Genomic DNA, 26,849 nt, shown 5'->3' with positions numbered 1-26,849 from the left:
AAGTTTAATGAATAAAAACCAAACCAAGAGCTATACTTGCTGGACTCTGTGAGGTTAAAAAAAGACACTAGATTGACTTCCTGTATTTTAGCAACTGTTTAGCACCTATCTCATTTAAAAATACCATTCCTGGGGCACCTGGGTGGCTCAGTCAGTTAAGTGTCTGCCTTCAGCTCAGGTCATGATCTCAGGATCCTGGGATGAATCCTGCATCGGACTCCCTGGTCAGCAGGGAGTCTGCTTCTCCCTCTGCCCCCACTCATGTTCACACTCTCTCTCAAATAAATAAAATCTTAAAAAAATACTATTCCTGAGCTTTCATAAATAGGAAAGAAAAAGGAACATAGGGGACAGATTATTTGCCAGGTGTCCCACAGCAAGGCTGCTTTCATATACAACCACCACCCCCTAAGATAATTACTCAATAATTAGACACCTACTTTTATAAATGTATTTGTTTATATACCTGACTGCGTATTATTATGTCTAGATTTAAAATTACAGTGGATGATGGGCATTGAGGGCACATGATGTGACATCGCAACTAATGCATCATTGAACATTACATCAAAAACTAATGATGTATTACATGAAAAACTAATGATGTATTATTACATGTTGCCTAATTGAATTTAAATTAAAAAAAAGAAAAAATTAAAAAAATAATAAAATTACAGTGCAATCAGAACCATGGTCACAAATGTGAAACCTGCCTTCTCAATTAATAGTCATTTATCTTGAATATATCTTGCTGACTTCATTTAACACCAGACTCAGTCCTTTAGTGATATCCTAATTCATCTGACTCAGCAAAAGTTTTTAGATGCACAGCAGACCAGTAAAGGAAAATGTTACTATCTTTGACTCAAATCAAAACAGTACATTACAAATAAAGAGATGAGAATGAAAACACATCTACAATATATGTTTTGTTCAAGCAGTTAAGCTAAACGGTAGTGTAGAAAAACTGGTTCAATCTCTGCCTCTTCCATCTTCAGAAAGGAGTTCACATGGATTCCTGGTTTTTGCTCAAGTTCTATGGCACACCAGCAGCAACCAACACGGTGACTTTCAACATGTGGGTGGCAGAGCAAACCCAAGTGCTTCTTGCTGCCCTCTCCTATGAGCCCTGCAGACTGCTGCTGGAATGGCTGCCAATCACTGCAGACGCGTCAGCAAGAGCGTGATCCCTGGAAGCCCCCGCCTGCTATTCTTCACTTCACCTGAGCTGCTGCTGGTCGGCACATCTCTGTCACCCGCAGGGTTCGGCGTCTACACCAGCACTCACCTTCACCTCTTCCTCATACTGGAATCTTCGTTTGCTCACAATGATGTCTTCAATACCCCGTCGATCACCGAACTTCTTCTCAAAGATGGTATAGTTTTTAAAGAGTTCTTGGGCCTCCTGCTTTGAAATTCTATCCAGGGCATACTTGTAGATCACTCGTACCCTTTCAAACTAAAAGCAGACAGGAGGATTACTTCTACAACACAATACTCTCACGTGAGCCACAACATGGAAGGTAATTATGACATCATATACTACTCCAAAGTAAGACTTTTCTTCTCCCCCCTTGTTGAGGTATTTGTCAGGGTGTACTGACACTCTCCTTTGAGCTCCATACTTAATAGTGTCTACCTGACTCTGCCAGTTGGGTGTCATCTGTGCATCTCAGACTAAACAGGCCCAGAACTGACCTCCTGTTCCTCACCATCAAACCTGGGTCTGTCTTCCCGGTCTTGGTAAGCAACACCTACCGCCATGCCCTTGCTCAAGCCCCAAACTCCAGGAGTTCTCCTTGATTCCTCTCCTGTCCTCATCCCCCACCTTCACTACTTCAAAGAGCCCTGCCATTTTTGTTTTCCAAGTTTATTACCCATAAAACCCTTTAATGAGGAGAGCAAATGACGAACTCTCAGTTTACACACAATATTCTATATATATATCTATAAAGGCTTAATTTTCAAGCAAAGCACAACACAATTAGGACACTTTAGTACAATCTATAATCACTCAGTGCCCAGTCTGCAGCTAAGACACAAATGTATGCTGTTATCTTTGAGAGATTTTGGAAACATTTTTTCCAAGGATAAGTGAATATAAAATGGAATGAACTCAACGTGCACAACAAGTAATCTTTCCTAAACTGTTATGCAATGTAAATGAGTTCTTCAAGTGTACTTACTTCTTTTTGATTTTCTTCAAATTTGGCAAAGGCAACATAAAGGTGTTCATCCATATGCTCATCTCCAAAGAATTCAACAGCTCTCTCGTACACTTTCCGTGCGTGGGCAAAATAACCATGTTTTTCTTCAAAGCGGGCATACTTGATCCAGTTCTTAACATCAGGGTGCACGAGGACAAGTTCACAGGAATTAAGGAAATATCCCGCCAGACAACAAGGCTTAAAAAAAATCAAACAAAAAACAAACCCAACCCCCCAACCACACAAACTATGACTATAAGGTTGATAAAACACGTGCAAAGGCGAAGAACCACTAAACTGTGACCTCTGAAGGGGGCCTCATCTTGTTCATCTGTCTTCCTCCAGGGCTTACTCAGTATTTCCATAGTGGGTACAAATGGGGGTTTGGAGAAATGAAGAAGCTGAAGCCTGTTATTAACCATGCCATCCTGCATGGTTTAACTTGTCTAGGACTCAGTTTTGTCATCTGTAAATACAAAAAAAGAACCCGAACCCAACCACAGTGGCTTGAAAGGAGGAAATGTGTGTAAAGCTCTTAGCAGTTTGGGGCCAAAGGAATGTGCTCAATAAATGGCACCTACGTATTATATGCTCAATAACATTAGTATTGGAATTAACGATTAAGAAAAAAAATGTTACAAAAATAAAACTGCTAACTAGAGGCAGAAGAAAGAGGTTTTTTTAGGGTTTTTCTCTTTTTATTGAAATATAGTTGACATTGAAAAAAGTTTTGAATTACCATTTTATTTCTTAACAGATGAAATCTATTTTTCATCTACCTCACTTGGGAAACTCATTAATTCCAAAGTAGTAATACGTTAAAAAATGGCAATGAAATTAAGGGCATAGGCTCTGAAGCTGCAGCTGGGTTCAAGGCCCATCTCCGTCACTCCTGGAGAGACCCCGGCCACGCTGCCTGTCAGCTGTGCCTGCATCTCACACCCCACAGACTGGAGTAGTTCTCGCACTGCAGGGCTGTCCAAGGATTAAGTGTTGATATTTGTAAAGTGCTTACAATAATGCCTGACATGAAATAAGCGCTATAAAAGCTTCTGTTAAACTAATCATATTAAAACAGGGCAGAGGTCATAGAGACCTTAAAACTGTATAATAAAGTTGATGCTTGGGCGCCTGGGTGGCTCAGTTGGTTAAGCAACTGCCTTCGACTCAGGTCATGATCCCGGAGTCCCAGGATCGAGTCTCACATTGGGTTCCCTGCTCAGCAGGGAGTCTGCTTCTCCCTCTGACCCTCTCTCCTCTCATGCTCTCACTCTCTCAAATAAATAAATAAAATCTTTAAAAAAATAAATAAAGTTGATGCTTGTTTTTCTGGGTAGTTATGTTCTATGAAGTCACTTAATTAGCAAATACCAAATAATTCTCCCTAAGGGAAATAGGTGTATACACACATACACACAGCCCTCATATAGATTACAATCTTAAATCCTGAAAACAACTCCTCTTGGTAGATTCGATTTTGTTTTATAAAGGAATAAATAAGGTTCAGAAGCGTGAAGTGACCTGAGGCCACCCCCCTAACACGTGCCAGAGAAGGGACTCACACCCATCCAACTGGCCCTGGAGCCAGAGCTTGTTGGGCTACACTATGTTGTCCTCCTGTCTCCATCCTTTGGATGGACTCCAGTAGTGGTACTAATGACCAACACCCTAGAAAAACCTAGGAAAAAACCCCCGGACAAACAGGACTGGCTACAGCAACCAAAGCCCTGGTATGTCACTTTCCACAAGGGAACGCCAAAATATATACAAACCCAAAGTTTTGCCAAAAAAAGCTCAATTACCCAGACCACAAACTTCTATTTTGACCACACTGTGTCTCTAGAAAATAGTTATGTAGCTCATGAAGCAGATGAAACTTGTATCTTTGACTTCCGGGCCTATGTTGATGAGGATCCGTATGTCCAGACCATGACTCTACTGCCCCGGGCGGAGTAGCACCCTGGACAGTAACAGCACCACTCAGACTCACTCAAAGGATACAGCGTTCGGGGGGAGCATGGAAGATGGCAGAGGAGTAGGGGACCCTATTTCAACTGGTCCCCTGAATTTAGCTGGGTATCTACCGAACCATTCTGAACACCAACGAAATCAGCCTGAGATTTAAGAATATATATCTGGATCTCTACACGCAGAAAATCTCTGGTGGTCTTGAGGTATGAAGGGCAGAGCCGTGATTCTGCAGGCAGATATCGAAAGATAAACAGAAGGGGGAAGGAGCCGCCATAAGCTGGCGCCGAGAAGGTGATATAACACCAGAGCGCAAAAGCATCCCACGCTGGGGACCAAAGACTCACAGATCCGTAGTGCCAGGGAAGGACTTTAGTCCAGCCCCCAGACAGGATCTAGGAGCTGCGGGTGTGCAGGGCAGCTCATGGTTTTAGTAGCACAAAGGGCAGAGACATGCCCGGCCTTGGGATCAACCTCTGGGAGAGTTGCTGTGGGGCGCACAACCAGGGAAGCTGAGGTTTTTAGCGGTGCAGATAGAAACAGAGACTGTGTGTCCTGGAGAGCTCAGTGAAGAGCAGACTACCATTTCTCTGCTCTGGGACAGAGGTCTGGGTGCAGTCATTTCTGCTCTCTCGGAAGAGACGCCAAGAGACGTGGAAAGCTGCCAGAGAACAAAAGCTTGAAAAACTGGTTTTCGCTGGGCCCACTGCCACTTCCCCCCACACCAACAGGGGGCCAAGCAGGGTTGCCTGAGTAACAGTGCGGCAGGACCCTCCCCCAGAAGACAGGCTGGAAGAACAAGAGGACAACAACCCTAGGGGTCCCCTATAAAATAGGTACAACTTACTTGGGTCGTGGTTAATACTTTGAACTTTGTACATTCCCTCAAACATCCCTCAACAGAATGACTAAGAGGAGGAACCCCCAACAAAGAAAAGAATCAGAGACTGTGGCCTCTGCCACAGATCTAATGGATATGGATATAAGCGAGATGTCAGAAATAGACTTCAGAGTAACAATTATGAAGTTGATACCTAGGCTTGAGAAAAATATTAGTGACAATATAGACTCTCTAAAGGCAGAAATGAGATCTAATCAGGCTGAACTTAAAAATGCTATGAATGAGATGCAGTTTAAACTGGATACTCTGACTGCCAGGGTAAACAAGGCAGAAGAACAAATTAGTGAGCCAGAAGACAAGATGACAGAAAAGAAGGAAACTGAGGAGGCCTGGGAAAAACAGCATAAAGCCCAAGAGATCAGACTGAGAGAGATTAATGACGCCATGAAATGTTCCAATGTTAAAATTATTGGGATCCCTGAGGGGGTGGAGAGAGAGGTCTAGAAGATATATCTGAGGAAATCGTAGCTAAGAACTTCCTTAATCTGGGGAAAGAAACAAGCATTCATGTCCAAGAGGCAGAGAGGACCCCTCCCAAGATCAAGGTGAACAGATCAATGCTCCGACATATAATAGCACAATTCGCAAATCTTAGAACAAAGGAAGCAATCCTGAAAGCAGCTAGATGGAAGAGATTTCTTACTTATGGAGGGAGGAACATCAGAATTAACGTCAGACCAGTCCAGAGGGACCTGGCAAGCCAGAAAGGGCTGGCAAACATATTCAGGGTACTAAATGAGAAGAAGATGCAGCCAAAGATACTTTATCCAGCCAGGCTGTCATTCAGAATGGATGGAGAGACAAAGAGCTTCCAGGACAGGCAGAAACTGAAAGAATATGTGACCACCAAGCCGGCCCTGCAAGAAATATTAAGGGAGGGGGTTCTATAAAAGAAGAAAGATCCCAAGAGTAATATAGACCAGAAATTTACAGATACAATCTATAGAAACAGGGACTTTACAGGCAACATAATGGCACTAAAATCATATCTTTCAATAGTCACTCTCAACATGTACGGCCTAAATGCTCCCATGAAACAGCACAGGATCGCAGACAGGATAAAAAGACAGGACCCATCCATATACTGTCTAAAAGAGACTCATTCTGAACCTAAAGATATATCCAGACTGAAAGTGAGGGGATGGAGAACCATTTTTTCATGCCAATGGACCTCAAAAGAAAGCTGGGGTGGCAATTCTCTTATCAGACAAATTAGATTTCAAGCTAAAGACTGTAGTAAGAGATACAGAGGGACACTATATTGTTCTTAAAGGGTCTATCCAACAAGAAGATCTAACAATTATAAATATCTATGCCCCCAACATGGGAGCAGCCAACTACATAAGCCAACCGTTAACCAAAATAAGAATCATATTGATAATAATACTTTAATAGTAGGAGACCTCAACACTCCACTCTCAGCAACAGACAGATCTAAGCAGAATATCAACAAAGAAACAAGATCTTTGAATGACACATTGGACCAGATGGACTTCATAGATATATACAGAACATTCCACCCTAAAACAACAGAATACTCATTCTTCTCGAATGCACACAGAACTTTCTCCAGAATAGACCACACACTGGGTCACAAATCAGGTCTCAACCAATACCAAAAGACTGAGATTACTCCCTGCATACTTTCAGACCACAGTGCTTTGAAACTGGACCTCAATCACAAGAAAAAATCTGGAAGGAATTCAAACACTTGGAAGCTATCAAGACCATCCTGCTAAAGAATGTTTGGGTCAACCAGGAAATTAAGAGGAACTTAAACAATTCATGGAAACCAATGAGAACGAAAACACATCAGTCTAAAACCTATGGGATACTATAAAGGCAGTCCTAAGGGGGAAATACATATCCATCCAAGCCTCACTCAAAAAAGTAGAAAAATCCTGAATGCACAAGCTAACCTTACACGTAAAGGAACTGGAGAAAGAACAGTAAATAAAACCTAAACCAAGCAGGAGAAGAGAAATAATAAAGATTAGAGCAGAGATCAATGAAGTAGAAACCAGAAATACAGTAGAGCAGATCAATGAAACTAGAAGCTGGTTCTTTGAAAGAATTAATAAGATTGATAAACCTCTGAACAGACTTATCCAAAAGAAAAGAGAAAGGACCCAAATTAATAAAATTATGAATGAAAGGGGAGAGATCACTACTAACACCAAGGAAATAGAAACAATTATTAGAAATTATCATAACTAGGGGCGCCTGGGTGGCTCAGTTGGTTAAGCGACTGCCTTCGGCTCAGGTCATGATCCTGGAGTCCCGGAATCGAGTCCCGCATCGGGCTCCCTGCTCGGCAGAGAGTCTGCTTCTCCCTCTCCCGCTCCCCCCTCTTGTGCTCTTTCTCTCTCTCACTCTCTCTCTCAAATAAATAAATAAAATCTTTAAAAAAAAAAAAATTATCATAACTATATGCCAATAAATTAAGTAACCTGGAAGAAATGGATGCCTTCCTGGAAACCTATAAACTACAAAGACTGAAACAGGAAGAAATTGACAATCTGAATACACTGATAACCAGTATTGAAGCAGTAATCAAAAACCTCCCAAAAAATAAGAGTCCAGGGCCAGATGGATTCCCAGGGGAATTCTACCAAACATTTAAAGAAAAAATAATACTTATTCTCCTGAAGCTGTTTAAAAAAATAGAAACACGGGGGCCTGGGTGGCTCAGTCGTTAAGCGTCTGCCTTCGGCTCAGGTCATGATCCCAGGGTCCTGGGATTGAGTCCCACATCGGGCTCCCTCCTTGAGGGGAAGCCTGCTTCTCCCTCTCCCACTCCCGCTGCTGGTGTTCCTGCTCTCGCTATCTCTGTCTCTGTCAAATAAATAAATAAAATCTTTAAAAAAAAAAAAATAGAAACAGGAGGAAAACTTCTAAACTCGTTCTATGAGGCCAGCATTGATGCTAAAACCAGGCAAAGACCCCATCAAAAAGGAGAATTACAGACCAATATCCCTGATGAATATGGATGCCAAAATTATCAACAAGATCCTAGCCAACAGGATCCAACAGTACATTAAAAGGATTATCCATCACAATCAGGTGGGATTTATTCCTGGGATGCAAGGGTTGCTCAACATTCGCAAATCAACCAATGTGATAATAAAATAATGTAAATATATAATATAAATAATATATATAATACAACACATATATAATATATAATAATATAAATAATATAATAGCAATAATATAATGTGATAACATTAATAAAAGACAAGAAACATATGATCCTCTCAATTGATGCAGAAAAAGCATTTGACAAAATACAGCACTCTTTCCTGATTAAAACTCTTCAGAGTGTAGGGATAGTGATAACATTCCTCAATATCATAAAAACCATCTATGAAAAGCCCACAGCGAATATAATTCTCAATGGGGAAAAGCTGAGAACTTTTCCCTTAAGATCAGGAACACGACAAGGATGCCCACTCTCGCCACTACTGTTCAGCATAGTACTAGAAGTCCTAGCAACAGCAATCAGACAACAAAAAGAAAGAAAAGGTACTCAAAGTGGCAAAGAAGTCAAACTCTCTTCGCAGATGACATGATACATTATGTGGAAAACCCAAAAGACTCCACCTCCAAATTACTAGAACTCATACAGCAATTCAGTAATGTGGCAGGATACAAAATCAATGCACAGAAATCAGCTGCTTTTCTATACACTAACAATGTAACTGTAGAAAGAGAAATTAGGGAATCGATTCCATTTACAATAGCACCAAAATCCATAAGATACCTAGGAATAAACCTAACCAAAGAGGTTAAGGATCTATACTCTAGAAACTACAGAACACTTATGAAAGAAATTGAAGACGACAAAAAAGATGGAAAAACATTCCATGCTCATGGATTTGGAAGAATAAACATTGCTAAAATGTCTACGCTGCCCAGAGCAATCCATACTTTCAACGCCAACCCTATCAAAATACCACTGGCATTTTCCAAAGAGCTGGAACAAACAATCCTAAAATTTGTGTGGAACCAGAAAAGACCCCAAACCGCCAAGGATATGTTCAGAAAGAAAAACAAAGCTGGGGGCATCACGTTGCCTGATTTCATGCTATATTACAAAGTTGTGATTACCAAGACAGCATGGTATTGACACAAAAACAGACATGTAGATCACTGGAACAGAACAGCCTCCAGAAATGGACCCTCAACTCTACGGTCAACTATGATAAATCAGGAAAAAATATCCAATGGAATAAATGGTGCTGGGAAAATTGGACAGCCACATGCAGAAGAATCAAACTCAACCATTCTCTTACACCATACACAAAAATAAACTCTAAGTGGATGAAAGTAACCTCTTCAACATCAGCCACAGCAACTTCTTTCAGGACACATCTCCAAAGGCAAGGGAAACAAAAGCAAAAATGAACTTTTGGGACTTCATCAAGATAAAAAGCTTCTGCACAGCAAAGCTTTTTCTCCCATGGAATGGGAGAAAATATTTGCAAATGACATTACAGATAAATGGCTGGTATCCAAGATCCATAAAGAACTTCTGAAACTCAACACCCAAAAAACAAATAATCAAGTCAAAAATGGGCAGAAGACATGAACAGACACTTCTCCAAAGAAGACATACGAATGGCTAACAGACACAGGAAAAGTGTTCAACATCATTAGCCATCAGGGAAATTCAAATCAAAACCACACTTAGATACCACCTTACACCAGTTAGAATGGCAAAAAGTAACAAGGCAGGAAACAACAAATGTTGGTAAGGATGTGGAGAAAGGGGAACCCTCTTATACTGTTGGTGGGAATGCAAGCTGGTACAGCCACTTTGGAAAACAGTATGGAGGTTCCTCAAGAAGCTAAAAATAGAGCTACACTACGACCCAGCAATTGCACTGCTAGGTATTTACCCCAAAGATACAGATGTAGTGAAAAGAAGGGGCACATGCACCCAAATGTTCATAGCAGCAATGTCCAGAATAGCCAAACTGAGGAAGGAGCCAAGATGCCCTTCAACAGATGAACGGATAAAGAAGATGTGGTTCATATATACAATGGAATATTACTCAGCTATCAGCAAGGATGAATACCCATCATTTGCATCGACATGGATGGAACTGGAGGGGATTATGCTAAGTGAAATAAGTCAAGCAGAGAAAGACAATTATATGGTTTCACTCATATGTGGAATATAAGGAACAGCATGGAGGACATTAGGGGAAGGAAGGGAAGACTGAAGGGGGAGAAATCAGAGGGGGGAGATGAACCATGAGAGACTATGGACTCCGGGAAACAATCTGAGGGTTTCAGAGGGGAGGGGGGTGGAGGGATGAGTTAGCCCAGTGATGGGTATTAAGGAGTGCATGTGTTGTAATGAGCACTGGGTGTTATACGCAAATAATGAATCATGGAACACTACATCAAAAACTAATGATGTACTGTATGGTGACTATCATAACATAATAATAATAAAAAAAAAGAGAACAAACTGAGGGTTGATGGAGGGAGGGGGTGAGGGAAGGCTAAATAAGTGGGTGTTAAGGAAGGCACTTGTTTTGCTGAGCACTGGGTGTTGTATATAAGTGATGAATCACTGAATTCTACTCCTGAAACCAATATTGCACTGTATTTTAACTAACTAGAGTTTAAATAAAAATTTGAAGAAAAAAAAAGGATATAGCGTTCATAAATGGTGCGGGCCCGGTCCACCTCTTTGTATCGCAGCTCAAAGTTGATGTAAGAGTGCCAGGCTTGCTCCTCAGGCTGCCATTCCATCCAGCGCTCAAACACCTGCCGGGCGCCAGCAATGTTTCCCAACATCTCCTCCATGTATGTGTACTTGTACCTTTAACAAAATCATCCCCAAATATCTGTCATGGTCAAAGTTACTTAGGGGAAAAAAAATGATCTTTTGCACTTTGTAATTCTAACTTTGTTAAATATGAAGACTTAGAGCTTTATCTTCCCTAAAGCTTAAATCGAACATGTTTTCTTATCAAATATAGATCTGGAAAGGATGAACCACAGCAAATAAAAATACATTTTTCTTAAAAATTGCTTAGTTCAACAGTAAGTTTCTTATGCATAAAAGATTGCAACCCACATTTTAGTTTTGATTACACAGCTATTACATGTAGTGATTATGACTTAATATACTACAGGATATTAAAAACTACTTACAGTACGTTTAAAGAAAAAGTAGAATGTAAATTAAATACATGTGATTGCAACGATGTGAATAAAATAAATACACAAGACTGCAGAACTTTTCTAGCCTACAAAAAGCTGCTTTTGGTAGATCAGAAACTTACCAGAACTGGTTGACTCGAGGCAGAGTTGTTATGGCCCGGTCCCAGATATTTCGGGCATGGTTGACCTGGCGATTCTTCATTTCCATTTCTGCATATTTCAGCCAGAGTGTAATATTTCGGTAGTCTACATCTAAAGCACGCTCGTATATGGATCGAGCCCTTAAGAAGCCAGATTTGGAGAACATCAAAAGTAGTTTATATACAACACATGGGGCAACTATCTCAAACCATCTGCAGTGCCCTGCTATTTTATCATGTGTCCACCATGAGCCAGGTTTTGGGCATAAGAAAGTGAAAAGACATGTTTTCAGGAACCTTACAAACTCTTACAGAAAAACAGACACACATGTAATTTCACCACAATATGGTAAACATTATAATCAAGGTTTACACAAGGAAACAAAAGGGAACAAATAATAATGTCTGATGCGAATGGCTAAGTAGGAGGTAACTGCAGAGTTAAGAAGTTGAGGAAAACTCCAGAGGCCAAGGTGGGTAGGGAAGAGTGCTCACTGCAGGCAGAGAGAACAGCCTAGCGTAGAGCAAGGAGACACAATGTGTTCGGGGAGTGGCTGGCACATGGGCACAGCTGGGGCAGTGGGTATGCTGGGAAAATGCGGAAAGCCTGGGCAACAGGAAGGGCCAGGTTGTGACTTTTATCTTGTCGGTCACTGGTTTCCAGTGAACAATTTTTATTTAAAAAAAATCCCAATACAGAGAAAGCAGATGAAAGTGCGCTTCTCTGACTGTAGCGTGCGCTGGAGATGAGACCCACCTGTAGTGTCTCCCCTGCTGCTCCCCCAGGACTCGCCTACCGCAGTGCCCCTGAGGCCCCTCAAGGGAACCCTAGGAACAACCTGGAACCCACGGAACAACCTGGAAAACTACTACCAAAGGGACACTCTTTCACTTGTGCTTTAACTTTTTCTACTACTTTTCTCTCTCTTAACTCAGGACATCTTTACATTTGAAATTATAGACTCAGCAATTTTACCTTTGAATCTCCTTTAGACTCTCTTCCCATTGTGCATATTTTATCCAGTTACTAATCACAGTCCTGTTCTTTCTTATATTATCTTCAAAAGTCTGGAGGAAGGGAAAAAGGATCAAATTGAAGGGAAAAGTAAGTAAAAATGACATCATCCTTTGTCTATTAATCCTGTTCTAAAAGTTTTATTTAGTTTGTTCTTATTTAGGAGAAATTACATCCTGGAATCCTCGTGAGAAATAAGAAACTCACTAATGAAGGTTATAATCTCAGGTGTTTCTTTAAAGTCTTACACACAAACAGAAAAACTTTAGATATAAAGAGTTATTAGCAGATTTGTTGATATTTTCTCTTATTGCTAATGACTAACTGATACTTTAATATACTCTATACTTGTTCCAAGTATGAAAATGTTTTTTTGACTATTTCAGTTCTCTTGGTAATGTCTCACAATTTCATATATCACTAATAAGTAGATACAACAGGGTTAGTGGTTTAAAATTACCCTAGGGGCACCTGGATGGCTAAGTCGGTTAAGTTTCCGATTCTTGATTTCGGCTCAGGTCATGATCTCAGGATCGTGAGAATGAGCCCCCAGTGGGGCTCCACGATATGAGTGTGGAGCCTGCTTAAGATTCTCTCTCTCCCTCTGCCTCTGCCCCTCCCCGTGCTTGCACGTTCTCTCTCTCTTGAAATAATAACTAAAATCTTTAAAGAAAAAAAATTTACCCTAGAGTGAGGATTCTAGAGTGAAGAGGTCAGATTCCCAAGTCCTCTCATGGCTCTTTTCCAAGTCTTAATTCCTACCACGGAAGGTGGTACAGAGACAGGACATAATGTGGCCTTGGTTAAGTCCCACCCCTTCCAGCTGTCAGACATTCCACTTATCTGCCATCCATCTTGGATTCAGCACCAAAAATTAGATCTCTGGAGGATTTAATTTCTTCATACTTTCAAAGACAACTCATGGCATATTTCCTAAAGTTGAGCAAAATGCAATTATCTGGTAACCAGAAGTTGCACTACGCATGTGGCTAGAAACACTAACCTAATTTTATCTTATAGCCTCTCTAAGCAATGAGGAACTTCATAAACTCTGACCTATAAACTCCTAAAAATGTTATTAATAGACTGGAAAATGACAGACTGACCTTCCTTTTTCTTAGTTTGTAATCGTTTAGCTCTTCTTCATCTGTGATCTTCTGTTGAGGTGGAGGTGGAAGAAGTTCAAGCTCTCTTTCTTTAGCTTCTCTTAAGAGTTGCTCAGCAGTTATCTGTACCTCAGCTGGGGCTTTGTTTTTCACCTTTTAAGACAGAAGACATTTTCATTTTTAGGTAGATGCTCATCACACAACATTTAGGAAGCAAAGAAACATTTTTTAGGATGTGAACTTTCTAAGTATTATTACAAGATGCCCTCTTTGTATGACAGGTTTTCATTTCTCTATGAAACTAAAGAGAAAACAAGGTTTTCTTTCGCACGGTATTTATTACAAAGCCATAGGTAAGTATGAAGAGAAAAGGGAGCAAAAATAGTAAGTGTTCCCTTTTAGATTAGTGTAACAATACGGGTGCCTGTGTGGTTCAGTCGTTAAGCGTCTGCCTTCAGCTCAACTCATGATCCCAGGGTCCTGGGATCGAGCCCCGCATTGGGCTCCCTGCTCAATGGGAAGCCTGCCTCGCCCTCTCCCACTCCCCCTGCTTGTGTTCCCTCTCTCGCTGTGTCTCTCTCTGTCAAGTAAATAAATAAAATCTTAAAAAAAAAAAACAATAAACTTTGAGGCTGCTTAGGTAAAATTCTCACTAGAGGTTTTGTTTTATCAAGATGTGTGCTATATCTTTTCTAGTGTTGCCACTTCTGTTTATAGAATTTTTCAATTATGTCCCAGGTGGACGATGACACCTCAAACTGCATTTGTTTTTTTCATGGCATTTCAAGTCAAAGATATTATTCAGTAAATTCCCATCATTAGACCATAAGTTTCTTGAAGTCTTAGGGCTATGCTGTCCAACATAGTAGCCATGAGCTAATGTAGTGAGCCCAAATAGAGATGGGCTGTAAGAGCAAAATACACACTGGATTTTGAAGACTTCATATGAAAAAAAAAAAACCAATAAACTACCTAATTAAATTTGACTACATGTTGGAACAGCAATATCTTGGATATAATGGATTAAAGAAAATACAGTTAAAATTAATGATGACTCTTTTGACTGCTTAACATAGCTATAGGAAAACTTAAAATTATATATGTGGCTCACATTGCATTTCTGTTGCACCACTGGTGCCCAATAAAAATTTTATGGAATTGAGGGGCACCTGGGTGGCTCAGTCAGTTAAGCATCTGTGTTCGGCTCAGGTCATGATCCCAGGGTCCTGGGATCAACCCTCATCATGCCTCCTGCTCAGTGGGGAGCCTGCTTCTCCCTTTGCCACTCCCCCTGCTTGTGCTCTCTCTCTCTCAAATAAATAAAACCTTTTTAAAAATTTATGGAATTGAATTATAAGGGGCGCCTGGGTGGCTCAGTCGTTAAGCGTCTGCCTTCGGCCCAGGTCATGATCCAGGGTCCTGGGATCGAGCCCCGCATCGGGCTCCCTGCTCGGCGGGAAGCCTGCTTCTCTCTCCCCCACTCCCCTTGCTTGTGTTCCCTCTCTCACTGTGTCTCTCTCTGTCAAATAAATCTTTAAAAAAAAAAAAAAAAAAAAAGAAATATTAACTGTTTAATGTCATGTGTAGAATGATTTTGTTAGTAATGATGATGGCTCATGTGTAATCACAGACATTGTGCTATGTGACATATAAATTATCTCTGGGGGTCATCTAAATGGATATGTAAAGGACACGCTCAAGAGAGCCACCTGGGCTGGAGAAACAGACTGGAGTGAAGGCATCTGAAAAGGTTCAGGACAAAGCCTGTCACATATGAAACACTCAGTAAGTATCAGCCACCGATAGAAATACCAGATAACATCAAATTTATTGTTTAATTAAATTAACGCCACTACACAATCCCATGCCCTCTCATTCCTTCCACTCTCAGCTGGGCTAACTCCTAGTCAGCCATCAAGTGTCAGTTTAAATATCACTTCCTCAGCGAAGTTTACTCTGCAGACCCCTCACACAACCCCCATTACTCCACGGCATATTCTACGCTGCCTCACTAGCATTTGGCAAGCTTGTAATTTTACACTGACTCGTGTCTTATGTGAACGCTGCATATCGCCGCATTAGATCGTAGTTGCCCAGCGCCTAGCGCACCGCCCAATTTCTGCCGAGTGACCCCACTCCTCCCCCAGCAAAAACACGTCCTAGAACGAAGGCCACGCCAACGCGGGGTTTGCCCCGGGGTGACAAAAGCCTGTACCCCACCACCGGCTGACCATTCCCCTCCTCCTTCCCCTTGGCCTACATGGGGTAGAACTGCTGGGCACCACCCTCTCTCTCGCCGCGAGCCCCAAGGAAGCTGGAGCAAGCCCCACTCCGGGGCCTCCTCCCTCAAAGCCGCTCACGGTCTCCTACCTTGGCCACTTTGGGAATCCTCTGCTTCCCGGCTGCGGTGGAGGCCGCCATGGCTGCAGCAGCCGACCTCGCGCCAACCTGGACCCCAGAAATAGGCCCCGAGCGCTGGCCGGAACCCCAAAGCTTTCTGACAACAAGCGGAATCCCGGAACAGGAAGCGGAACTAGCTGGTATGACCTTTCACTTCCCGCACGCGCCGTGACGTAGGCACTTCGTTTCTGTGGTAACCGGGCTGAGCGTCCTCCTCTGAGCGCTGTGTCTCGGAGTTGCAGGTGAGGTGGGTAGCGCTGGCCCGTCCGACAGGGACGCGGGGACGGAGTCCAGGGCGTCAAGGGCGCATCCCCACGTCAGTCTCCAGAACTGGGAGGACCTGCGAGGACAGGTGGGTCGGTCGAACCGTGGCGCCGGGGAAGGGGAATAGGAACAAAGCTCCGATCCGGAGGCTCGGGGGCGGGGGAAGAGAGGCAGGCCAGAAAACTACCTTTCCCAGTATGGTAAGGGGCGAGCTGCTGCGTCCCTAAGGTGGCCCGGCGCCGCGCTGCATTCTAGGCTTTGTAGGCTCTGAGGTCTTCTTTTCTGGACAGTCGTGCACAAATAAAATATAAGGCTTGTAATTAAAATAACTGAAGGTATTTTAAAGCCAGATAATAGAAGAAAATGAAAAGAAATCATCAGAGTACTAGCAAATAAGCCATCCTTGTGGTCAGATAAACAGATGTTTACATTTTCTGTGAATGTGCCTTAATTACGTAAATTCTCTTAGCCCCGATGTCCTTAGTTATGAGACGAAAATAATAGTATCTATTTCATCAGCATTTAAGAGAAAATCTAGTAAAATGCTCCGTAAGTGTTAGCTGGTATAATTCTTGACCTGTCTTCAAAACAAAAAGTTAATTATATGCAAGCGAATTAAAAAAAAAAAAAAACACGACTTTTTAAAATAGTAGTTTTAGGTTCACAGAAAAGTTGAATGAAGGTACAGAGAATTCCTGTTTCTCACGTCTGTCATTCCCCTTTCCCCAATATTTCTCACCAGCGTAGTACATTTGTTATAGTTGATGAACCTACACTGACACATCATTATCACCCAAAGTTCACAAGTTAACATTAGGGTTCACTCTTGGTATTATACATTCTGTGGAATTTAGTGACCTGTATCTACCATCAAAGTATGGTAAAGAATAGTTTCACTATCTGAAAATTCCTTTGTGCTCCACCTGTTTATTCCTCCTTCCTCCTTTGCCTCCTGCAGCCACTGATTTTTAAAAATTGTCTGATAGTTTTACCTTTTCCAGAATGTCCTATCATTGGCGTCATATAGTAGGTAGCTTTTTCAGGTTGGTTTCTTTCACTTGGTAATATGCATTTAATATTCCTCCATGTCTTCATGGCGTGATAGCTCATTGGTTAAGAAATGACAGTTGCAAGTCTCTTTTGGTGTTTCGGAAAAAAAATTATAAAAATGCTGTGTGTATTTTATGTATTTGGAAAAATCACACCTATCTCTATGAATAGTGCTTTTGAGAAAACTTGAACTGAAGTCATTTGCAACCAGTATAAAAATATTTGCCATAGCCCTTTACTACCAATTTTATTATTTAAATATTTGTAAGTTATCTCATGTTTCAAATTTTAAATAAGTTGATTGAGATTTTATATCACTGAAATAAAGTCACCTAACAAAGTAAATAAATACCTATTAAAGTAAAAAGATGTTTCCCTTATGTGATGTCCCTTAAACTTGTAACTATGCATAACTGATTTAACAGAATTTAATGTTAATCATCTCTGGCCTCTTTTGAGAGATACAGACACTGTGAATGTTTTATTTCTGGTTGCCCTCCTTCCATCTTACAAGTTTTTATTGTCTGGTAATTTGATGCTGTTTGTTTTTTAAGCAAAATGTATCATCATTATTACTTTTTTTTTTTTTTGCCTTCAGTGCTCCTTCAGATACACCTGCTTGTTTGTTTCTCTCTCCCTCCAGCATTTTATCTTATATTTCACTCCCTTCTGATTTTAATTTTATTATTCCTGATACACGTCTTTTAGGAGTTCTTTCAACCAGATTCTTTGAGTGGTAATTTCTTTCCATCTTTGTAGTAAATTGTCTTTTTTTAGCTTCCATCTTTTAGTGATTGTTTAGCTAGGCATAGAATTCTAGGTTAATGGCTTTTTAAAAATTTTATTATTTTATTATTTTATGTTAATCACCATGATGTAGTGTTCCATGATTCATTGTTTGTGTATAACACCCAGTGCTCCATTCAGTACGTGCCCTCCTTAATACCCATCACCAGGCTAACGCATCCCCCATCCCCCTTTCCTTTTTATCTTTACTGCTTAAAAGATACTATTCTGGTGATTGGGAAACTGTAGCGCATAGGTCAAATTCAGCCCATAGGCTCTTTTTGTATGGCCCATAAGCTAAGAATTGCTTTTAAAATATTTTTAAACAACTGAAAAAATCCACAGAGTATTTCAGGACACCCTAAAATTATATAAAAGTCAAATTTCAGTGTCCATCCATGAGTAGAAATTTTTTAAAGATTTATTTGAGAAGAGAGAGCAAGAGCGGGTGCACAAGTGGGGGGAGGGGCTGAGGGAGAAGCAGACTCCCTGTTGAGCCTGGAGCTGGACTTGGGGCTCAATCCCAGGACCCTGAGATCATGACCTGAGCTGAAAGAAGTCAGATGCTTAACTGACTGAGCCACCAGGGGCCCCTAGAATTTTATTAGAATACAATTATGCTCATTTGTGTTCATATTGTTTCTGGCCCATATGCTATATTAGCAGAGTTAGGTAGTTGCACAAAGAACATGTGGCTCGTGAAGCCTAAAATATTTATCATCTGGCCTTTTACAGAGGGAGTTTGCCAACCCCTGTACTGTTGGCTCCTATTGTTGCTGATGAGAAATATAGTCTTAGTCTAATTCTTACTCTCTCATAGGCAGTTTGTCTTTTATCTGGCTACTTTCAGGTTTTCTGTTTTTCGCATTTTGTAATTTCACTACTATATATTTAGGATTTATTTTTTATTTTTATTTATTCTTATTTTCCTGCTCCTGAGGATTCAGGTCTTTCATCATTTCCAAAAAAAATCATTAGCCATTATTTTCAAACAACATTTTATTTACTTATTTTTGGAATTCCTATAAGACATCGATATTCTTTTTATTCTGTCTTACATGTCTCTTAACTGCTTTTTATATTTTCTTTCTATTTTTCTGTGCTTCTTTCTAGAAAATTTCTTCATAGCTGCCTTCTAGTTCATTAATTCTTTTTAATCTTGTTTAATATGTTTTTAACCCATCCAGTTAAAGTTTAAGAATCATATTTTCCATTTTTAAAGTTTTTGTTCTTTTTCTTAATTACCTGTGTTCATGACTTTCCTCTTTCTGTATTTCTAATAATTGTAAACATACTTATTTCATCATCTCTTTCACAGTATATTATCTGAAGTTTTTGAGGACTTGCACACTACACAGGTAGTGTGGGTTAGGATGCACACCTACTTTGGTCTAGGATTTGGACTCCTCACAAATAGCTTTGTTTTCTCCCCAGAGCTATCAATAGAGAAAGCTGCTTTGCCACCTTCCTGCTTAGGTTCAGTTTTTTTAGTCTCCCTGTTTATCAAGAGGTTCACCCCTCCAAAGTCCGGGTCGGACACATGGCTTTGGTTTCAGTTCTTGGTTTTGAATGAGGCCCCTGCTCTCCCCACAGAGGGTGCAAACTCTTGCCCTGAGGGCCTGAATCACATTTGATCATTCCCTGAGCCACTGCACACAAAGTCATTGCCACCTGGGTGGGGGAATTTCCCTTTGCTTGTTCTTTCTTTCCTTGTTTCCTTTTTCCCCAAAGCTCACCTCTTTAGTTATGCTTGCTTATTTTATTTTATTCAAAATTTATATGTATTTGTAGCATTAGCCTACAACATCATGTTTCACAAACAGGATGTCTCTTTCCAGTTTTGCTTTTAAGTTAAAACCAAAACCAGGAATGACAACACTTATGGCTAGCTTTGACAAGAATGTAGACTACTAATGTCCATTTCTACCCAAAGTAGGTAAAGGATATTTGCAAATATGAAAAATTATTGTCTCTGCTAGTGCCATGTCTTTGTAGCAGGCACCGAATTTCACATTCACAGGGACTGTGGAAAATATTAGAGTATTTAATTGCTCAGATGGTAGTCAGCCAGATTCTGATTGCCTCCTTTGAAATAACACTGTCATTTTATTGCTTGGTAATGCTTCTCCCCGATTTGGAGTGAGAAGGCCTTTAGGTGAGACACTCGCCAGTGGATTATCTCCCTCCTGGGTCATCGTGCCCATCCAGCATGTATTGGGTTCCCCCTAACATAGAAGGTACTGTCTGAAATTATATACATGCCAAGCCCAAAAGAGAGGAGATTTCAGTTGGGACCAAAGGGTTTCACACCAGAATTTCAGATGAAAAAATTCTGGATATGGATAGCAGTGATGATTGCACAGTGATGTGAAGGTACTTAATGCCATTGAACCATACTTAAAATGGTAAAAATGGCAAATTTTGTGTTATGTATATTTTACCACAATAAAAAACGTCATGGCCTCAGCCTTATATATAAAGATTTATGTTTTTCACACTGAGAAGGTATTATGCATTGAGAAGGTAAAATGAAGAATGCATTGCTGTATATAAAAATGCTTTTTAAAATTAAATGTTAAAGATTGACATTAGAGTTAGAACTTGGAATCAGCTCATATTGCAGCTGGGCTGTGTAAAGCCATCTTAGAAAGGAAATGTCATCAGGTCATCAGAACTTGACGGCCACTTAACTAAAGCTGTGTTCATTTATCCAAGAAGGAATGTGTTTATTGCAAAGGGGATTGATTAGTCTTGTGGTTGTCAACAACGTAGAGATGCCCAGGAAACTGTGAAGGTGCCACCTAAGCATTAGCCGTCTCTGGTTTCCTTGGCTTGGCATCTCTGTAGTAGATGAAGATCCCCCAGACTTCAGGAGCTTTGAGTGACTTCTTGATGTCCACTATTTTGAATCCTGAGAACATCTGTGCTCAGTAGTAATAATATTAATGACGATATGGCTAATATTTACTGAGCATATGTCAAACACTGCTTTTAGTGTTTTGAATATAACAACTCATTTATGAAACCTTTTACAGTATGCATATTATCTCTAATTTACAGATGAGAAAACCAAGGCACAGAGAGTTTAAGTAACTTGCTCAAGGTTACACAGCTACTAGGGGCTAGAAACTGGGTCTCATCCTTGGTACTCTGATTCCACAGCCCGTGTTCTTGGCCATGGCCCCATGTAAACCACTTTCTGATAGCCAGGCTTTCATAGCCATGCAGTTAGGTGTTCTGTAAAGAGAGAGTGCCTGGATGGCTTTGCCATGGCAGGTGTGGAGGTTAAACCAGCTTAAACAAATGTTTGCTTATTTACATCCCCAGAGTGGGAAGAAGATTTCTGATTTTGGAGATGTTATTATAAATATCAAGGTTTTCTTCCTTTGCAGAATGTGAAGATCTGCCATTCTGAGCTCACATTTTCACAAGACAACATAAGGCTGGAGTTGAGAGTACATGCGCTCCCCAGTTCACCTTAGTTACCCTGACACCAAGGCCGGGAGGCAGTGGCCACATAGCACACACCTTGTTCTATCAAAGGAGAGGAAGACAGGCTTGTATTTAGCCTACATGACTTTTTTATTAACTGTCTGGGCTGCAGAAACATCTGGACTGTCTGGCTGTTGACTTTCCCATTGTAAATGAAAAATTGGCATTTTGGGCTACTCCTTTCAGTTTCTGTGAGCTCGGACAATGTAGGGCATCCACAAGAGCTAGGTCTGCTTGGCAAGTGCTAATGGAGGCCTGCGGAAGTATGGGGTGGTGTGAATTCACCAAGGAGAAGGCCACCGGGTGAGGATTCTTGGCTGCCACCCGCCATCTTTCTAAGCACCCCCTGCACCTTGCACCCTTAACATCTGAGTGTTGATGGTTAAGAGCAGTCAAACCGCAGTTAAGTGAATACCAGTGGACTGGGAGGGCAGGGGACCCTTATCCACAGAGGCAGCCTGCAGGCTACTTCAACAGCAGGAGTGACAAGGGGTTGGACTAGAAGGAATGCCCAAGATTCGGTTTCTGACTAAATATGGGTGTCCTGAGGCAAGTCACTTCACTTCATGGGCCTCAGTTTGCTCATCTGATGAAGGAGGAGCTTGGTCTAGTGCTGTCTCGGATCCCTGCAGTGCTCAAGTTCTTTGATACATTGACAGTTATACAAGGATGTATCTAAACAACAATGATAACAACAGAAAGACAAATGATATAATAATGTGTTTTGGAAGAAAACCATACACATCATATAATTCCACTTACGTGATATTCAAAATTTAGCAAAGATCATCTATGTGATAGAAGTCAGAATCATGGTTACCTTTGAAGCGGTGCCATGAGACAGCCTTCAAGTGTGCTGGAAATGGTCCATATTGTTCCTAGGATCAGTACAGTGGTGAATATTAATGTGCCTGTTTTGAGTATACTGGCTAATACATAATAAAATGATTATCCCGAGGAAAAAGGAAAGGAGGAAAATGGAAGGAATGGAGGGACAGACAGAGGGATGAGGGAAATAGAAAGACACACACATATATTAAGACATTAAGAGAGAGATTGAAATCAATCTGTGGCCTGCTGTTCCTGTCAGCAGCATTCCCCAAAGTGTCTTTCTGGAACATTAGACTCTCCACTGTCATTGTCATTAGAAATTCTCCTCAGAGAGGGTGTGGGAAAGGCTGGGTTATACAAAGAAAGTAGGTACTTTATTATGGAACTTCTCAAGGACTATAATGGGCATGGTGCCCCCTCAGGAAGGCCATCATAAACAGCATTTCCTACACTTAATTGACCATAGAACTTTTTTTTGGTCTCAAAACCTCTCTCAGGACTGTTGCTTTTCAGGGCTCCAGTTTGGGGAACTCTATTTGGAACATGGGTAGAAGCTGCCAGTATTTCCCCTATAACTCTTGCCCACATGCCATGGTGGCCAATTAAATAAAAAGGGTTCTGAATCAGTAAATAACTCCTTTCAATGTTTTTCAATCCTATTGTTAGAATATTAAAGCAGCTTTGTTGGGAACAAAGAGTACAGTTGCAGAAAATTCTAGATGGGCCAATTCTCAGAAACATCATTTTCCTAGAGAGAAACATGTGGCTAGTTTGTGATGACAGTCGTCACAGCCGACCCCCAGGGGAACATGTGTACCACCAGCGCTCAAATACCATGTTCACTCTGACCATACAGAAATTGAATTAATGTCCGATTTTGTAAGTACTGTAACCAGACTGGCTTCTCATCTCAGATTAATGGTGGGCTGTTTTCTCTCTTTTTGGGACAGGAAAAAAAAATGTCAGTGCTCACTTCTCCAAGAGGAAAGGTAGAAGTGGTTCATTGCCGAAGAACAGAATCACAGGATATTTATTGTATTAAAAACCTCATTAGAAAATTTACCCAGAAGTTGTTTGGGAGGCTTAATATCATCTATCTTCTGTAAGTATATCGCTAAGCAAGCCAAGAATGTTTATCATTTTTTTTTTTTAACTGGGAAAATTACTTTCTTCGGGGGTATGGGCAGATGTCTGGTCTCAGAACTTCTGGAATTGCTTCTTGGTGCCAGTGGCCTTCATGACTTTGAGCACAGTGAAGCATACAGTCTTGCTCAAGGGCCAGCACTTGCCCACTGTGACAGTGTCACCAATCTGGACATCCCGTGTTCACCTGAAGCAGGGGTACAGGTGCGCAGACCTGTTTTTGTGGCATTTCTCAAAACAGTTGTACCTTTGGATGTCACAGAGGTAGTCCCAGCAGATGGCAGTGGTTCTGTGCAGCTTCATCTTGGTCACCACACCAGACCACTCTCGGATGGAGACATTACCAGTAAAGAGGCATTTCTTGACAATATCGGTGCCCTCTGTGGCCTCCTTGGGCATCTTGAAGCCTAGACTGATGTTTTTGTAGTATGGTGGGAGCTTCTCCTTGCCAGTTTCTCCAAGTGGGGCCCTCTTCTTATTTTGAAAGATGGTTGGCTGCTTTTGACAGGCACGCTCAGTCTGAATGTCTTCCATCTTCCCAGCCACCTGAAGAAAGGCTGTTTATCAATTTTATCACACATGAGGAAGGGATCCCACTCCTTATCTTATGGGGCTTTATGGTGAGGAAATGGACAGCAAGAAAATCTGTCCTGCTGAGCAGGAGATCTCCAGGAACAACCAATCTCTAAGTCTCATAACCTGCAAATTGAAAGGGTTTCTCATGGGTTTTGGATTCAGGCAAACTTGAGTTCAAATCTCAACTGCCCCACCCACTAGTAGAGTCACTTGGGGTAAATTAATAATATCTGCTGCTAGTTTCGAGAACTTATTTTCTGTCAGGTGCTGTGCTTTACCAGTATTGTCTTATTTACAACTCTGAGATGGCCACTATCTTGCCCATTTTACAAATGAGAAAATGGAGGCCTGCCCAAGGTCAAGCAGTTAGTAAGTGACAAAGCCCAGATTTGCTCTTAACCATTGCTATTAAAATGGTCTTCTAAACTTCAAAATATGCATAGATTTTTTCCCCTTGGGTTTTTTTTTTTTTTTGGACACTAGAATGTAAACATTCTATAATCTATTCCTTATTATTTTTATTGAAAAAGATAAAAGCTCAGTATTTTGGATTTTATAAAGCTTCATATTAAATATAATTGAAATGTTTAAACTAAGGCCCGCCTAAGACATTAAAATTTATAGCTTCTGATTATCGCACTGATGAATGTAATGCAAATGGACACAATTTTGTGGGAGAGCAGCAGGGCAACATGTATAAAATGCTTTAAAAATGTGTATATCAATTCAATGATTCCATTTTTTGACATTATGGTGGATTAAACACCGTAATGATGTCCTCTGGATGGAAACATCATGTCGATACACACACACAACACACACACACACACAACACAAAAGTTAAAGACTGTGCAGAGAACATTATCAAAATGAAATCAGAAACTTTTGGAAAACAGCAGGAACAAGTGCCACCTTCTTGAGGATTTTTGCTGCATTCTAGAAACCTCCTGCTTCTGTTTTGACAGCTTTGCAAAGAACAAAAGATATATATTCCCTCCACCTAAGGAGGGAAGTATTAGATCCTTTTGTATAAAACGGGGTTGCTCATTCTAAGGATGAATGAGACATAAACCCACTGCTGAAGCCAGGACAGTAAGGGAAGTAGCCTTTTCAACCTCAGCATGGAATAAACAGGGACAAAGCCTTTAAGAATTTGTGAGCATGTCCTGATTTAAGGTCCAAGCTCATTGTGTGGCCCCCCAAAACTTCAAAACTTCCTAAATAATTACTGCATTTTCAGACAAAAACTATGTTTACCAGTAGACGGAATAAAGCAAATAAAGTGGGGAATTTGATTAAAAGTGGTCGCAGATTAGTAGTGTGTCCAGGAAATTGGCTGCAATAACACAAATCAGGTCTGAAGGATGGAGTTTCAACTCAGACTTCAAATAATGCACCGAGATAGAGTTCTAAGTGATATGCACGCACAGTCAAAAATCACAAATATAGGGGCACCTGGGTGGCTCAGTTGGTTAAGCGACTGCCTTCGGCTCAGGTCATGATCCTGGAGTCCCGGGATCGAGTCCCGCATCAGGCTCCCTGCTCAGCAGGGAGTCTGCTTCTCCCTCTGACCCTCCCCCCTCTCATGTGTTCTCTCTCTCTCTCTCTCAAAAAAATAAATAAAATCTTTAAAAAAAAAAATCACAAATATATAAGGAAACATGCACCATTAGGGAGAACCAACAATAAAAGATATAACAGAATCAGACCCTCAAAGACTTCAGATGTTAAGTCAGTCAGAGAATAGAAAATAACTGTGCTTACTATGTCTTATAGTGAAAAGATACATTTAAATAGACCCATAAAAATTAATAGTGAGATTTGAAAAAAAGTCAAATAAACCATCCAGAAATGAAAATGTAGTTAAAATTAAAAGGCTCATTGGATGAATTAAACATCAGAACAGACACAGTTGAAGATAGAAGTAGCAAGTAGCAAACTGGAAGACTGATGCCAATGAATTATCTAGAATTCAGCACAAAGAGACAAAGGCAAAAAAGTAAGAATGGAACAGTTAACAGTTACAGTTGGGTCTAATCAGATTTCTAAAAGGAGACAATGGGAAGTAAAAGAGGCAATATTTGAAGAGATTATGGCTGACAACTTTCCAGGATTGTTGAAAAGCACCAATGCTTAGATCTGGAAAACTCAGTGAAACCCAAATAGGATAAATGTACAGAGAAACCCACAGCTAAGCACATCATAATGACAGAGCAAAATGCCAGAGCTAGAGAGAAGATCTGAAAAATTGTCAGAGAGAAAAGACAAATTACCTGCAAACAACTGAAGATTAGACTAATAATGATTTCTCACTAGCAACAATGATAGCCAGAGATAGTAGAATATCTTCAGTATTGGAGAGAAAATAACACCAAACTAAAATTGTATACCCAGGGAAACGGGTTTTCAATACCTAGAGGAAAATGAATGCATTTTCAGGCCAACAGAAACTGGGTTAGTTTATCAATGAACCCTGAATAAAGGGAATTCCTCAGAATATACTCTGCAGAAAGAAGAATATCTCAGCTGGAAAGACAAAGATAGAAAAAAGTAAACAAATATATGCGCAAATATGTTGGTAAGTCTAAGAAAAAAATCAAACTTACATAAAGCAGTGATGATAATGACTAATCTAATATAGACACTAAATGTAAATAGTAAGTTATAAGATATAAATAATAACTTAGGTAAAATACAGAACAAAAATAGCAGATAAATTGGCAGATGCATGATTAGAATGAAAGTACTCTTGGGGCGCCTGGGTGGCTCAGTTGTTAAGCGTCTGCCTTT

The 26,849-nt window shown here is 40.6% G+C and overlaps 2 protein-coding genes and 1 pseudogene across 2 annotated transcripts in view; 1 reads left to right on the top strand and 2 right to left on the bottom strand.

Moving 5' to 3' along the window:
- Window positions 1-16,042, bottom strand: part of CRNKL1 (crooked neck pre-mRNA splicing factor 1) — a 28,537-nt gene extending 12,495 nt beyond the window's left edge. The window contains exons 1-7 of the mRNA XM_045885356.3: window positions 15,888-16,042; window positions 13,518-13,670; window positions 12,373-12,464; window positions 11,379-11,537; window positions 10,746-10,912; window positions 2,187-2,365; window positions 1,289-1,459 (exon numbers count right to left, since the gene is read on the bottom strand). Coding sequence (XP_045741312.1) covers window positions 1,289-1,459; window positions 2,187-2,365; window positions 10,746-10,912; window positions 11,379-11,537; window positions 12,373-12,464; window positions 13,518-13,670; window positions 15,888-15,938 — 972 coding nt within the window. The 5' untranslated portion in view covers window positions 15,939-16,042. The remainder of the gene's footprint in view (window positions 1-1,288; window positions 1,460-2,186; window positions 2,366-10,745; window positions 10,913-11,378; window positions 11,538-12,372; window positions 12,465-13,517; window positions 13,671-15,887) is intronic.
- Window positions 16,043-16,046: 4 nt separating this feature from the next.
- CFAP61 (cilia and flagella associated protein 61) overlaps window positions 16,047-26,849 on the top strand; it is a 304,410-nt gene continuing 293,607 nt past the window's right edge. The window contains exons 1-2 of the mRNA XM_064572747.1: window positions 16,047-16,269; window positions 23,291-23,442. Of these exons, the coding sequence (XP_064428817.1) occupies window positions 23,300-23,442 (143 nt within the window). The 5' untranslated portion in view covers window positions 16,047-16,269; window positions 23,291-23,299. The remainder of the gene's footprint in view (window positions 16,270-23,290; window positions 23,443-26,849) is intronic.
- Window positions 23,538-24,017, bottom strand: LOC123851510 (small ribosomal subunit protein uS17-like; annotated as a pseudogene).

This window comes from Mirounga angustirostris, unplaced genomic scaffold (genome assembly GCF_029215605.1).
Source record: "Mirounga angustirostris isolate CCGP_5_RB_7025 unplaced genomic scaffold, mMirAng1.0.hap1 SCAF_10, whole genome shotgun sequence".
Lineage (NCBI taxonomy): Eukaryota > Metazoa > Chordata > Mammalia > Carnivora > Phocidae > Mirounga > Mirounga angustirostris.
This window is presented reverse-complemented; position numbering and strand designations above follow the sequence as displayed.